A 15,573-nucleotide genomic window follows, 5' to 3' on the forward strand; every position below is an offset into this window, starting at 1 on the left:
TTTGACAGGACTGATCAATATATGAACTAATCTAGTTTATTGATCCGAGTCCCACTCTATACATTAGACTCTAAGTATTTACATGTACTGTATTTACTATGTAAATATCAGAGTTAGCGCCTTCTATGAGTTGAAAGCTGCTATTACAATAAAATGTATCTATTGGCTGACATCAGATCAGTGACATCACTAAGCGTCATTGTTGGCCCCGCCCTCTCCTATAAAATACCAAAAACACATAAAAATGATATGAAACGACAATACAACATGTAACAGTTACACAAAACAGCAGACAAAATACATGCTTATGTGAGGCTCCGCCCACTTCAGTGATAGATCAGACTATGATGTGTGATGTGGCGGCTTTTAAAAATACCACCGCGGAAATATAGATTTTTCTTTCTCTGCTTCCCTTTTGTCTCTCGTCTAACGTAATAAGTGAGAGACTCCAGGGAGTGTGTGTGTGTGTGTGTGTGTGTGTGTGTGTTCATCAGGGCCATGTAACCCGAGCCTATATAATTGCTTCCCATAGTGCACTGGGTGTGGTCGAGGGTTGACATCATTCAGAGTGGCTGCTGAAGTCATAAAGTCCTTTAAACACACACACACACACACACACACACACACACAGTGTATATACACAAAGTGTGTCACTAAACAACATCAATGGTTACATTTATGAATGGTCATTTTCATAATTATAAAACTTTTTTTTACGACCATAGATGTAAAAAATACAGTATATTTTTGCATCTTAAAATAAACTACAGTAGAGACACAACCACAAACAGCCTTGAAACACTTCAAAAGGTTAAAAATGAACAAAAATCCATAAACACAATATAAAAATCATAACTAACAACTCTTCCCTAAAGACGACACAAAGAACATAAAAATACACAAAAACTGTCAAATATGAGGATTTCAAACGTGTAAAAATGATACAAAACTAGCAAAAGTATATAATTAAGCATAAACCAGATCGTTAATCCCTCCCTGACACACATGGATTATTAATCTGAGACCCACTTTTAGGTCCCGACCCACAAGGTGAGAACCTCTGCTCTAGAAAACAATGTGGTCAAAAATAAATCACCATTTAGAACTCGTTAAATTTAACATTTTAAAGTTGTTTAGTGACACAATGACAGAAAATGTTTTCAAAGATTTAAAAATCGATCATATTGAAAACAATTAAAAAATCTGATTCATGGAAATTATTTTACTATTAAAAATAAACAAATACAAAAAGAACCATTTAGGACTTTTCTGTGTTTTATAGAGCAATCATTTGTACGTTTGTACAGATGTTTGTGTTTCCTCAGACGTCACATGTTCATCTACATGATGAAGGTGTGTGTGTGTGTGTGTGTGTTTGCTTTGTGCTGAAGAATGTGGGAATAACACACAAATAGCAACAAAGTGTGTTAAAGTAAACAGAGATCGACAGCAGCAGTGTGTGTTTTCACTGCACGTCTGACCCTGTGTGTGTGTGTGTGTGTGTGTGTGTGTGTGTGTGTCTCCAGCTGCGCTTTAATTCAATCCCTATCGATCCATATCAGCCTCTGAAGGACTCGGTATCATCTGAACAGAGCTTCACATTATTCTGTTCTCTGCCATAAAGGGCATTAGAGCAGCAGATCAGTTTACACACACACACACACACACACACACACACACACACACACACACACACACACACACACACACACACACACACACACACACACACACACACACACACACACACACACACACACACACACACACACAGTAAAAAGGCGTTTCTTTCCTCCAGTTTTTCCAAAGTGTTAAAGGTTCTTTTGTGCATTTTTAAATCGTTCGTGGCAGTAAATTCAGAACATTTGCATCTCAGCGTTTTTTATTGGTTCGTGTGTGTTCTTAAAACAAAGGAGAGCTTTTAAAGGTCAGCGGGAACAACATTAATCTGACAAATAAAAGGTCCTGGATTAATAAACACAACAGGTTTTTATGGTGTTTATGGAATTCAAATGAAAGGAATAAATAAGAATAATAATGTTTAAACTGAGGATGAATAAATAACCTCTTTATCAGGTGCAGCAAATTTAATAGAAACCCAACACATCACACACACCTGTGAATTTATAGTTAACCTGAAAACTGTAAATTTAACGTTAAACTACAAATTTAGTATCAATCTATGAATTCAACGTGAAACTAACATTATAATGAAACTACAAATGTATCTTAAAATTACAAATGTATTGTAAATCTGTAAACTTAACTTAAAACTGTAAATGTATCATTAAACTGTAAATTGAACATAAAACTACAAATGTATTGCCAACTTTAAATGAAAGTAAAACTGCAAATTTAGCATAAATCTTAAATTTATTGCAAAACTATACATTTTACGTAAATCTGTAAAACAACAAAAAAACAGCAAAGTTAACATAAAACTGTAAATGTAATAAAAATCATCAAATTTATTGGAGGATTGTTCCTCTCTGTCGTTACTGAAAACATGTTGTTTTATTTCTTGAATTATAACTATATATTTTGAATTATAACTATATATTTTGAATTATAACTATATATTTTGAATTATAACTATATATTTTGATATGACTGTATACTATATAAATAAAGTTGGATTGAGTTCAACCATAAACTATTAAAAAAACGTAAATCTAACAAAAAAACAATACATTTAACTTAAAACTAACTCTAAATGTCAAACAAAAATTTGATATTTCACACAAAATTGTAAATTTAATTAAATCTAATGTAAAACTAAATGTAACGTAAATGTACGTACAGTTTATAATTTGAGGTAAAACATATTTTTGACTGTGGACATTATTTTAGTTGGAGATGTATAAAATATTGGTTATGATGTTTTCTGTTTGATTTATCAGTGATCGGCAGATCAATACCTGATCTATTAAACATGTCTGTGTGGACGATATAACTGCTCAGAGTCATTAGAAAAGAGACGGAAAATATAGATTTTATTATGATGACATCACACAGTCTTCAGTGTGACTCTGGGTTACACACACACACACACACACGCACACACACACACCTATTGATAATCAATGGCTGCAGCTGATAAATCAGTGTGTGAAGGACTGAGGACATCCCATAATGTGTCTCTCTCTCTTTTTCTACAGATTCTTCCTGAAGTTTTTCCTCAAATGTAACCAGAACTGTTTGAAAAACGCTGGAAACCCTCGAGACATGAGGAGGTTCCAGGTGAGACGTTAACGTCTAAAACGTGTGTTTTTAGCGTGTCATCCTATGTTTTTAGGGGTGAGTATTGGCAACGATGCTGCAATACAATACGTATCACAATACTTGGGTCACAATATTATCACAATATTATCACAATATTCTACCCAGTTAATATCATAATTAAACGTAGAGATGAAAAATCAAGTTCCTGTATAAGGTCATCAGAAAATATTGATCATTCAAATAATTGGCTTCAAAACATCCTTTTTATTATTATAATTATTGTTATTATGTCTACTGGAGTGGAGGTGCAGAAGTGACACAACTATAAGGTTTTTCTGTAGGAACATGAGCTGTAGTCGACAGTAGTTCAGTTTCTCTGCTGAGAACAAACGACGTCTCCAGCCGTAGAAAACACACGTCCACAAAAATGTGAAAAACACAATCAGAAAAATATTGATTATAGAAAAAATAGAAAAAATGCATTTAAAATCGGCACCAAAACATCGCGATATATCAAGAAATCGATATATTTTCACACCCTTAATGTTTATTGTGTATTGTATTTTTTGTGTATTGTTGTGTTTTTTTAGTAACAATGTGTGTTTTTTGTAGATCAATAAGTGTTCTTAGCGTATCATTGTGTTTTTTGTCTATTGTTGTGTGTTTTTTGTGTATTGTTGTGTTTTTGTGTATTGTTGTGTTTTTGTGTATTGTTGTGTTTTTGTGTATTGTTGTGTATTGTTGTGAGTTTTTTGTGTATTGTTGTGTTTTTTGTGTATTGTTGTGTTTTTTGTGTATTGTTGTGAGTTTTTTGTGTATTGTTGTGTTTTTTGTGTATTGTTGTGAGTTTTTTGTGTATTGTTGTTTTTGTGTATTGTTGTGTTTTTGTGTATTGTTGTGAGTTTTTTGTGTATTGTTGTGAGTTTTTTGTGTATTGTTGTGTTTTTTGTGTATTGTTGTGTTTTTGTGTATTGTTGTGTTTTTTGTGTATTGTTGTGTTTTTGTGTATTGTTGTGTTTTTGTGTATTGTTGTGTTTTTTGTGTATCGTTGTGTTTTTTGTGTATTGTTGTGTTTTTTGTGTATTGTTGTGTTTTTGTGTATTGTTGTGTTTTTTGTGTATCGTTGTGTTTTTTGTGTATTGTTGTGTGTTTCTAATCATTTGTTGTCGTCACAGGTTGTCGTCTCTACAACGGTAAACGTAGACGGACACGTTCTCGCCGTCTCTGACAACATGTTCGTTCATAACAACTCTAAACATGGCCGCCGTGCCCGACGCCTCGACCCGTCTGAAGGTAAGACGTTGCTCACACACTGTGGAGCCCCGCCCCCTGGTGGAGCCCTGCAGTACAACACACATCATTTAATTACATTAATTAAAGTTTGTCATTAAACATGTGCGAGTGTGAAACGTCGTTGGACGCTCAAAAAGAACTCTAAACAACAACAAAAATACACAAAACGAGTCCACGAACTCTAAACAACGTGCTCTAGCAAAGTAACGCTTCTTTTGTTCACTGTGAGAATAAAAACATTCAAACATCCTGTAAAATGTTTCCAGTGATGACATCACAGCTAAAAGGGGCGCGGCTTACATTTCCCACATCATGTCTTTTGACATTCCAACCTTTTATTCGTCACTTTATTGGCCTTTAAGTTCACAGTGTGTTAGCTTCGCTCACCTGGGAGCACCAGGGGGGTGGAGTTTAACGTACGGAGCAGCAAGTGAAAGGTTACAATAATAAGGTTAAAAATAAGAGTAACTTTATCTTCTAATGTGTTCTTTGAATGTTTACAAGTCCGCGGCGCACACGCTGGATAACTCCACCCACCTGGTGTGCCAAGTACAACCAAACAAACCACAGCAGATCGTTTACATTACTCTACAATACGTCCATGAGGGCTTCCAGAAGGCTGAGCTTTACATTTGAGTTTTTGTTGATGTTTTGAGGCAATTTGTGTATTTGTGTGTTTGGAGTTACGTTTGTTGTTTTTCTGCATTTTTTTGTCTAATTAGGGCCCGAGCAACAACGGTGCGTAGGACCCTATTGTAACGCACCTCGTTTTAATTATGCTTCTTACAATAAAGTTATCGCATGTTTCTAGAACTAAAGGTGTTCCCAGGAGGACGAGAGAACAACCATGGATTTTAGAACATTTGAAGGCGTGGCCTAATGATTCTCCAAAACAAACAAGCCTGTAGATTAGTGGGATTAATCTACAGAATGATACTGTTAATAAATGATTTCTAATGATGACATCACCACTGTATGTTCCAAAATGGGTGGGGCATGGAGGTGGATGATCAGCGACGTCTCAACGCTTTAACATTTCTGCCACACCCCCACATGCATCACACCTCCACGTGTGCCACGTACCGACGTGTTTGTGGTTGCGAGGGCGCGTTCATTGCTGCTTGCAGCTTTGATTTTGTTTCTGGAGTGATTTTGTGTGTTATAGATCTATTATTTATAGAATAATAGATCTATTCCCGTGTTTTTGACCACGTAAACATGCGTCTCTGATTGTCCCTCTCAGGACTCCGTAGGAATAACAAACCAAAGGAACGTGTGCATCTCCACAGGTGAAACAATGACAGATTGGTGTCAGGGTGCCTTTGATTCGTGGCCCAGGGCAGCTGGAGTCGTTCCAATCTGTTAGAAAAGTTTGACTCACTCTCTTTGATCGCCCGCAGTGTGACTAACACCGCCCGACTGGGACACAAAGTAGGTTAAACCGAACCAGGCTGTTACTGGGGGCGTCTCAAAGTTATGAAAGGATTCATCAGGGAGGCTTTGATTTAGGCTAGTGGCCGTCCCAACTGGGTGGGGTTAACCTGCTGGGACTGATGCACATAGAAGAGTTTATTAACACGACAGTGATTTAAGGCACCACCCGTACGGTGCGTCACGTGATTTAAAACGAGCGCTCAGAGGGAAGCGTCTCCTGAAAGTGAAGATATTATATTTATATATATATATATATGTATTATATTTGACATCATAGTGAAGGAAAAGCACAAAAGAGTTTTTGGACAACGAAAAGGAAACGTTGTTGCTGAAGATTTCAAAATAAAAGCGATCTTAGTTTAAACTTCATTAATATTATATAAACCAAAGGGTGCACACACCGTCGAAGAAAGACAGAAGCCCAAAAACACTCAAAATACAATAAAATATTTTTACTGTTCTTGTTGAACTACAACCTAATTAAGTAGTGTGTACGGCAAAAAACCCAATAAAATAACATAAATACAAGAACAATAAATATGTGTTAAAATTGAGTCCAAAACACACAAAATGACTGAAAAACCAAACAGAACGACAAGAAAAAATACATTAATTATCTATAAATACAAGAACTAAAATACACAGAACAAGAACAAAAAACACACAAAATTAGTCCAAAAACAGTGAAAACAGACTTTAAAAACAATGAAAATGTGACCCAAACATGTTCCCCGAGGAGGATGAAGGTGATGTTTGTGTCGATGGCAGCGTGACGGCCTCCGCTGAGTCAATAAATCACTAAATAAATAAATAATGTGTTTGTTATGATCACATCCCACAGTAAACAAACTCTGACTGGAACGTCCCAGTAAACGGTAAACGCTGTGGGAGCGGGAAAACGGTAGAGTCTGCCAGACTGACTCAGCCATAGGCTCCGCCCAGTCTGACTGGATACACTGGTACCATCAGCCCATAGGCTCCGCCCAGACGCCACTGATGTGCAGCTGCTCATCGATCAGTGTGTGTGTGTGTGTGTGTGTGTTACAGATGGACTAGTCAGTAATAATAATATAAACATGTTTACATCAATCATCGTAAACACAAAACCAGTTCTGTTGTGTGTGTGTGTGTGTGTGTCGGATCACACTGTTCACTCAGCGTTCACACACACACACACACACACACACACACACACGGAAACCAAATCAGATTGAGGATGTGTGTGTGATGTTAATCCCCCTCCTGTGTGTGTGTTTTTACGAAGCAGCCACGCCCTGCATCAAAGCCATCAGTCCGAGTGAAGGTTGGACGACGGGCGGAGCCACCGTCATCATCATCGGAGACAACTTCTTTGATGGTCTACAGGTGGTGTTTGGCACCATGTTGGTGTGGAGCGAGGTCAGACTGTCCTTCATCATCATCATCATCATCATCATATGTTCCTAAATATTAACTTATATTTGACTATATTTTTGTTTTGCTTCTTTTTGCAGTTCTTTTTTTTGTATTTTATTTTTATCTTTTGCAGTTGTTTTGGTGATTTATTTATTTTTCTTGTAGGTTTTGTGGCTTTTCTGGAAGTTTGATCAACTTATTTCGGTTGTTTTTTGCACTAGTTTTGTAGTTTCTTTGTTTTTTTCAGATTTTTAGTAGTTTATTTGTTTTTCATTTTTGTTTTATAGATTTTTGCAGTTTTTGTAGTTTCTTTGTATGTTTGGTTGGTGCAGCAGAGAATTTTATTAAGTTATTTTAATTGTTGTTTTTCTGGTATTTTTTGCTCTATTTTTAGTAGATTTTCTTAATATTAGTTAAAGATAATTAAAGGGTTTTAGGAAATAAATATGGATGCATTTCTAGTGAATTATAAGTTCTGTGTTTTTTAGATCAAAACGAAGTCTGACGGTTTGTTTGAGGCGGTGAACGTTAAAGTGTTATTAATGCTTCTTTAGGAAGTTAGACTTTGTTTTTGCTGACAAAGCGTCACCTGCAGACGGTTCAGGTTCAGGTGCTGCTGCGTCGCTGACAGTGAAATGTGGCGTGAAGCTTCACAGCTGTTCTCAGCGTGTGCACATCCATCGCCGCCGTCGCTTTAAAACGGGACACGAAAGATTGAAGATTGAACAAGATCGACATCGTGTGACGTTCAACACAAAACATGTCAGAGTCCAGACGTATAAAGAATAGATCTGTTCCTGTAAAACAGGAGAATGACTCAGACGTTTTTTCTGATCCTGTTTAAAAGATAGAAAAAGAAGAAAAAGCTCTAAAAAATGCGTTAAAGAAATTGTGCATTAGAAAAAATAAAAACCAAATGCATGCAAGCCGCTGAAACACACGTCTGAGACCCGCTTTAGGGTCCCGACACACAAGTTGAGAACCTCTGGATTAGGACTAAATGTTTAAATGAGGAAACAGTAAAAATCTCTTTTTTTTTCTTCTTCTCATTTTTTTTTTCCTTATTTTTTTATTTGATGAAAAAAATAAGAGAATAAATAAACTTTATTTTCTTTCTTTCCTGTGATGTCGTTCAGTGACGGTGAAATATGTTGATATTTATTGTTTATTGAAACTCTAAATGAGGTGGACTGATTGGTGAAGCTCAGATGATCACTTGTTCTTCTTCGTGTGTTTTTTCCTCTACAGCTGATCACTCCTCACGCTATCCGTGTCCAGACTCCTCCTCGCCACATCCCCGGGGTCGTAGAGGTCACGCTGTCCTACAAGTCCAAACAGTTCTGCAAAGGAGCGCCGGGCCGCTTCGTCTACACCGGTGAGAAATCAGCTGAACCCGAGCACCGGGTGGTCCTTGCCCTCCTTCAACCACTAACGCCACCGATTAGCTCTGACCAATCAGGGCTCAGTTTAACTGGAGCCTGTCTGTGAAGCTTCAGGTTTCCTGCTCTCTCTCCTCCTCTCTGTCACTCGTCCCGCGGCGTCTTATTGTCGCTAACATCTCGTCGCTAACATCTCTCAGAATTCTCAGAATATCCAGATGTCATTCAAAGTATCAGAAAGGTCAGATTGAAGCTGTTTAGTGCGATAAGTAAATGTCACGATGTGTCGGAGCGCTCTGTTTAACACTCACTCTTTGTCTGACTCCTCCCCCTACCCCTCCCCCTCTGATGATGATGAAGGCAGTGCTCACAATGGCCGGTCTGGGCGATGCTAATGTGTGATTCCTTCAGCAGATAGACCTGACAGAAGTGTGTGTGTGTGTGTGTGTGTGACATCACACTAAAATGGCAACAAAAAACAATAATTATACAAAAAATGCACAAAAAGACAGAAAGATACAAAAATACACATAATGACTCCAAGAAACGTATGTTCCGTAAAATTAAACCCTTTAAATCACACGCTTTATACGCCGATGGGCACTGTGTGTGTGTGTGTATGTGTGTGTGTGTGTCATTATGAGCTGGTGACAGCCTTCTTTAGGCTCAAAGGATTGTGGGAAATGTAATAAATCAGTTTGAATGAAGGCTGTGATGGAAACACTGTCGTGAAGCCACGGATCAATGAGCTGTAGACGCCTGACCAACAGCAAAACAAATCAGGCCGTCCACTTACGGCCCGGCGCCGCCGCGAGCGCGCGTGTGTGTGTGTGTGTGTCAGAGGAGCCATCAGTGCGTGCAGCATCGAGGCCAAACGCGGCGCTGACCCACATCAATCAAAGATGGAGGCAGAGGATGGAGAGGTGTCGGGGGAGCGTCCAGGAGACCGAGTCCATTTGAAATGATAAGTGTATGTGTGCAGCGTGCGGCGTGCGCTCAGCGGCCAATCAGACGCACACGGCTGATAAATATGGAGGAAGCAGCAGCGTTCAGAGGATAAATAAACATCAACATCTGAGCCACGGAACACCTGATGCATGCTGGGAAAATAACGTCCTCTGGGACAGAGCTCACCTAGACGATCTACAGCACAGGAAACAGGAAGTAATAAGGAAGGAGGAGGAGCTTCATCAGCGACAAACATGTTCTTCATAAAACTCTGAACCTTTCAGAGTAAAATCTCCATTTGTGTTTGTTTAATCGACACGCAAAACATCACGTTAACCTTTGACCCTGCACAGGCAGCGTCGCTACATGCTAAGCTAACCAAAACATGACAACAAAAACACACAAAACAAAAACATATTGTACCAAAATAAACATACATTTAGAGAACTACAAGAATTATTCTAGAAACTACAAAAAATCACATAAAACACAAAGAAAGATTCCAAGAGGAAGAAAAACCTCTTCAAGTTTGACTCCGCCCACACAGGAAATATGGAATGGCCGCTGGAAGAGACGCCTCGCGTTGACGCGACAAAAACATGTTCTTCATAAAACTCCATTTGTGTATGTTTATACGACACACAAAACATATCGACAGCACACACCGTTAACCTTTGACCCTGCACAGGCAGCGTCGCTACATGCTAAGCTAACCAAAATATGACACAAAAACACAAACATTTGCAGAACTTCAGAAACGACAACTAACTAAAGAAATGTCTTTAAAAATCACATAACACACAAAGAACGTTTACAGAGGAAGGAAAACATTTTCAGGTTTGACTCCGCCCACACTGTGGACTGGAGCTGTGATGGTCGTATTAACGACGGCGCGTTAAGGCAAAGGATGAACAGACGTCGTCTCTTCTGCTGTGAACAATACGAGCCGCTGAGGAAAAGCCGCCACGGACCAATGAGTGGAAGACGCTGACCCCGCCCCCTCCCCTCCTCAGTCACTTAGTGCTAATAACGTAGCGCGGCGCGGCGCTCAGCAGGACGCCGCCCAGCCGTTTGATGGCTCTCACAGCGAGGCCAGCGATAAATAGTTGATTAAATATATAAAGGATGGCTGTGCTCGCTCTGAGCTTCATAAACAGCCTCAGACGGCGGCTCCGCCCCCCTCACCCATCCCCCCCCTCCCTCTCTGAGAGCACGGGAGGAGAATCAATACAAATTACGGAGCAGAAAGTGCCACTGATGCCTGGAATCGCAGCATATGTTTACACTAAATCAGGCAATCTGTCTTCATATGGCTGCGTGAGGGAGGGGGAGGGGCCAGGGTCAGGGTGTCCAATTACTGCTGCCGCTGTGCACCAGGCAGGAGGACGGACAGGGAGGCGGAGCAGACGAGCTCGGAGGTCAGAGACTACAGAGGTTTTAATAAAAACGAGTAACGAGAGGGCGGAGCCATCTTTGTTCTTAATGTGAGAACACAACGATCAATGGATAGAAAACGATCAGTGATCAATAGTTCATTCACAATGTTCTTAAGCTTTATTTAAAGACATTTAGAAAGAGTAGAATACATAAAAACAACTCTAATAACTATATGTTAGTTATATAAATAACTAATGAGCTGCAAAATGACGACAAAAATACAGAAAATAAAAAAACACAAAATGACTCAAAAATCAAGCTGAATGTAAAGAAAATTACAGAGAAAAACAAAACCATAGTGTTGGGTTTAATCTGCTGATAACTTTTATTTTATTTCATAATCTGCTCACATAGACGTAAACATCAATTGGCTGATTCAAAATGCCCCGCCTCTTTAAATTAATCAACCTTTGATTGGACAGAATGAATCATTAAATACAATCTTTATTTAAACATTTAAAAGAGAATTTTCCCACATTAAACATTCTCCTGATTGGCTGATTTCAAATGACGCCCCGCCTCTTTACACAAACAAGCACTGATTGGATGAAATCATCTCTTCATTAAAACATGAAACAACACTGTTAGCTGTTGGCTAATTAAACGTCATGTCCGGCCCCTTCTTGGTAACTCGTCCCTGATTGGATGAAAGGAGTTCTCAGTCACTTTGTGTCTCTTTGACTCATTTTGAAATGTTTTTCGTCGTCCAGTGTTTCTTTCCTCTTGTTGGATGGAGATGGTTGTTTGATCTGACAGCGAACGCCGCGCTCTGATTGGAGGAAACCACCTCGGTCCAACATGGCCGCCCCGGCCTTCACATTTCATCTTCTTTCTCCTCCAAACACGCTCTGACAAATTAGATTTAGCCGCTGGCGCTCGGCTCTTCCCGGGAAAGAAAACAAATATTGTTATAATGGTAATAACATCTATTGGGAGCGGCGGCACAAACGGCGCCGACGCCCTTTGAAGGAGAGCTCGCCGCAAACCGCCTGATTCTTATTCATGAAAACTGCCCTTATGCATATTAGCGTAAACTAGCTATTGTAGTGGGCGTCGCCGGGCGTGTCCATCATCCTTACAGGAAACAAGAGCAGCTACGACGGCCTGACAAATTGTCCCCAAAGTCACATTTGACAGGCTTTTATGATTAATGGCTTTGATTAGAGACGAGTGTCTCCTGGTTTCACACGCTCTGAGGAAGAGGAGGAGGAGCAGGAGGAGGGGGCGGAGCAGGAGGGGGGTAGAGGTATAGAGGTGGGATTGAATTAGCCAGGGCGAGAGTGAAGCCTTAATAAACACTTAATAAACAGCAGCAGGCCTCAGTTAGCGTTAGCCGCTAACAGCGTCAACACAAACATCTATAAACAAACGACCAGAGGAAACATCTGAAGAACTTCAGCGAGAAAATGTGTTTAATAATTGTTGTTATTGTGTTCATAATTTAACTTTATATATTATTTATTTGACTTTATTATCAGTTCATGTTGTGGTTGATATTGTGTATCTTGTTGTGTAATTGTGCTTTTTGTGTCATTTTTTATTGACTTCTGTTCTTTTTTTTACTGTTATTTCAGTTGTTTTTAATATTTTAATTTGGTATTCTCTAATTTATGTCGTTTTTAGTGAGTTTTTGTCTCTTTTTGGTTTGTTTGTGTTTTTTTTAGAGGTTCAGTTTTTAGTCTCGTTTGTGAACTTTATCTTTTTTTGTAAATTTTTGTCTCTTTTTGGACATTTGTGTCTTTGTGTGAGTTTAACTGTTTATCTGTTTGTTTATTTCAGTGATTGTGTGTTTTGGACATTTATATCTATTTTAGTTTTTTTATGTGTTTGTTTCTCTTTGTTGAGTTGTTTATTTGTGTTACAGAATTAAACAGTGTTTTATTATTTTACTTCTTTTAGGAAAACAAAAGAAATTATTAATCTTAATTCTTAATATCCAACACGCGTGTGTGTGTGTGTGTGTGTGTGTGTGTGTGTGTGTGTGTGTGTGTGTGTGTGTGTGTGTGTGTGTGTGTGTGCAGCATTGAACGAGCCAACCATCGACTATGGTTTCCAGAGGTTACAGAAGGTCATCCCTCGTCACCCCGGAGACCCTGAGAGGTTACCTAAGGTCAGTGCAGAGGTCAGAGGTCAGACTGATTAAAAGCAATAACAGCTGAAGATCCTGTGCTTTTATTTTGAAAGGTATATGTATTATATTTCCAGGTAAGGGAGAAAGCTAAAAATGAATCTGAAATTTGAATTTGTGTTTTTATTCCTCACCTGAAATGAAGCATATCTATTTTATATACATAAATATACATTCATACATATACATACTATATATATATATATATATATATATATATATATATATATATATATATATATATATATATATATATATATATATATATATATATAGTATGTATATATATATATATGTACTGTATGTATATATATGTACTGTATATATACATATGTACTGTATGTATATATATGTACTGTATATATACATATGTACTGTATGTATATATATGTACATACGTCTAGTAAAAGACAGGGAAAACACACTCTTGCCTTTCTTGTATAAAATGTCAGTCTACTACAGACACACACACACACACACATACTACACACAGACACAGACACACACACACATATACTACACACATATACCACACACACACACACACACACACACACACACACACACACACACACACACACACACACACACACACACACACACACACACACACACACACACACACACACTAATCAAAGCTCAGATGAAAAACTCCAGCAGCAGAAACAGTTTGTTTGTAAATAGATTCTAATAGTCAGCACTGATTGGCTGCTCCTGACAGCATGGACACGCCCACCCCCCCCTTCCCCACCCCCAGTTCAATGTTTATCTATCAGAGAAAACTCAATGAGACGGAGGCGTGGTGTTGCTATGGTGACAGAGATAAACCATCGCTGATGTAGTGACGGACAGACACGCTGAGTCAGTAACACAACCACAGACACTAGAGGTGGGAACCTCTGGGTACGATACGATACGATACGATACGTGATACAAAGCTCACGTAACTATTACCTCACGATATGACGATACTGCGATTATCGATATATTTGTCAGAAATCAATCTATAATAATCTATGACATAACAAAAAAGATTAAGTGAAAAAATACATTTTTATTTTATATCTGATATAAATATACAATAAATATAAAAAGTGTCCAATGAAACATTTCTGTAAATAAGTGTCAACATACCAATATAAACTAATGAGTATGTGTATGTGTGTAGTATGTGTGTGTGTGTGTAGTATGTGTGTGTGTGTAGTTTATGTGCGTATGTAGTATGTGTAATATGTGTGTGTGTGTAGTATATATGTGTGTGGGTGTAATTTATGTGTGTGTGTAGTAAATGTGTAGTGTGTGTAGTATGTGTGTGTGTAATATGTGTGTAGTGTGTGTGTGTGTAGTATATGTGTAGTGTGTGTAGAATGTGTGTGTAGTATGTGTGTGTGTAGTATATGTGTAGTGTGTGTAGTGTGTGTAGTGTGTGTGTAGTATGTGTGTAGTATATGTGTAGTGTGTGTAGTGTGTGTGTAGTGTTTAGTATGTGTGTAGTATGTGTGCCCACCAGCTCATGTGTGTTTGTGCGCATGCCTCTGCTACACAGTTAGCTTAGCATGTGAGCAAAGGATTGTAATTCCTGTAAGGTGGAAATAAGTCCTGTTAACAAATCGCTACGTCATTTATCATTTAATAAACCGCACCGTGTGCAGCATTTGAAGTTAGAAATCAAGCTAATGCTAAAGCTAAAGCTAAAGCTAGCGGTCCGTTATCAGTGAACAGAGCAAAGTTATTACAAGGAAAATGATGGAGTTCATGACTTTGGATATGAATAAAAACCTTTTCACCTGAGTCATGTTCATTCTGTTATTACATGATAAATATGATTATTTCTGTAGAATGTTTGACTTTTAGGAAGTTTTATCCTGTATGTTTGAACTTTTAGAATAATATCTTTACATTTAAATATCTACAAAGCTGCTGCATTTGGACATTTTTTTAATTTTTGCTCTACAAGGAAACGTAAAACTCAGGTAGTATTATTGGTGCTTTAAGATGTTTTATAAATTATTATTATTATATCATTTACCCAAACCCTGTGATTTTCTTTATTTGTAAAACTAAATGCTGACTGTGCACTTTATTTTAGTCAAAGAGCTGTAAACAGATCAGCAGTGGAAAAGATATGATTTAGTATTTTACACAGAAATGTTCTAAACTTTTATTTTATATTAGAGATAATTATGTCATGTGCAGTTAAAACAACAGGTTTGTATTGTTTCACAGGTTTTGTTCAATGTTATACAATAAAATAAGATTAGAATGTTCAAGGTGTTTAATGTTAGTTATAAAAAATTAAAATTGGAAATTTGCCAGTAAATTGCAATCGTTTCTGCA

General features: G+C 38.0%; 1 protein-coding gene across 3 annotated transcripts in view; it reads left to right on the top strand.

Annotated features, from left to right (window-relative positions):
• LOC114470950 (transcription factor COE3) overlaps positions 1-15,573 on the top strand; it is a 106,141-nt gene that overhangs the window by 72,570 nt on the left and 17,998 nt on the right. For 2 of the 3 annotated variants that reach the window (XM_028459391.1, XM_028459393.1), the window contains exons 7-11: positions 3,159-3,240; positions 4,398-4,515; positions 7,214-7,347; positions 8,593-8,719; positions 13,130-13,218. In XM_028459391.1, the coding sequence (XP_028315192.1) occupies positions 3,159-3,240; positions 4,398-4,515; positions 7,214-7,347; positions 8,593-8,719; positions 13,130-13,218 (550 nt within the window). The remainder of the gene's footprint in view (positions 1-3,158; positions 3,241-4,397; positions 4,516-7,213; positions 7,348-8,592; positions 8,720-13,129; positions 13,219-15,573) is intronic. The other variant, XM_028459392.1, reaches the window with a different exon arrangement.

This window comes from Gouania willdenowi, chromosome 10 (genome assembly GCF_900634775.1).
Source record: "Gouania willdenowi chromosome 10, fGouWil2.1, whole genome shotgun sequence".
In the NCBI taxonomy this organism is placed as follows: Eukaryota; Metazoa; Chordata; class Actinopteri; order Blenniiformes; family Gobiesocidae; genus Gouania; species Gouania willdenowi.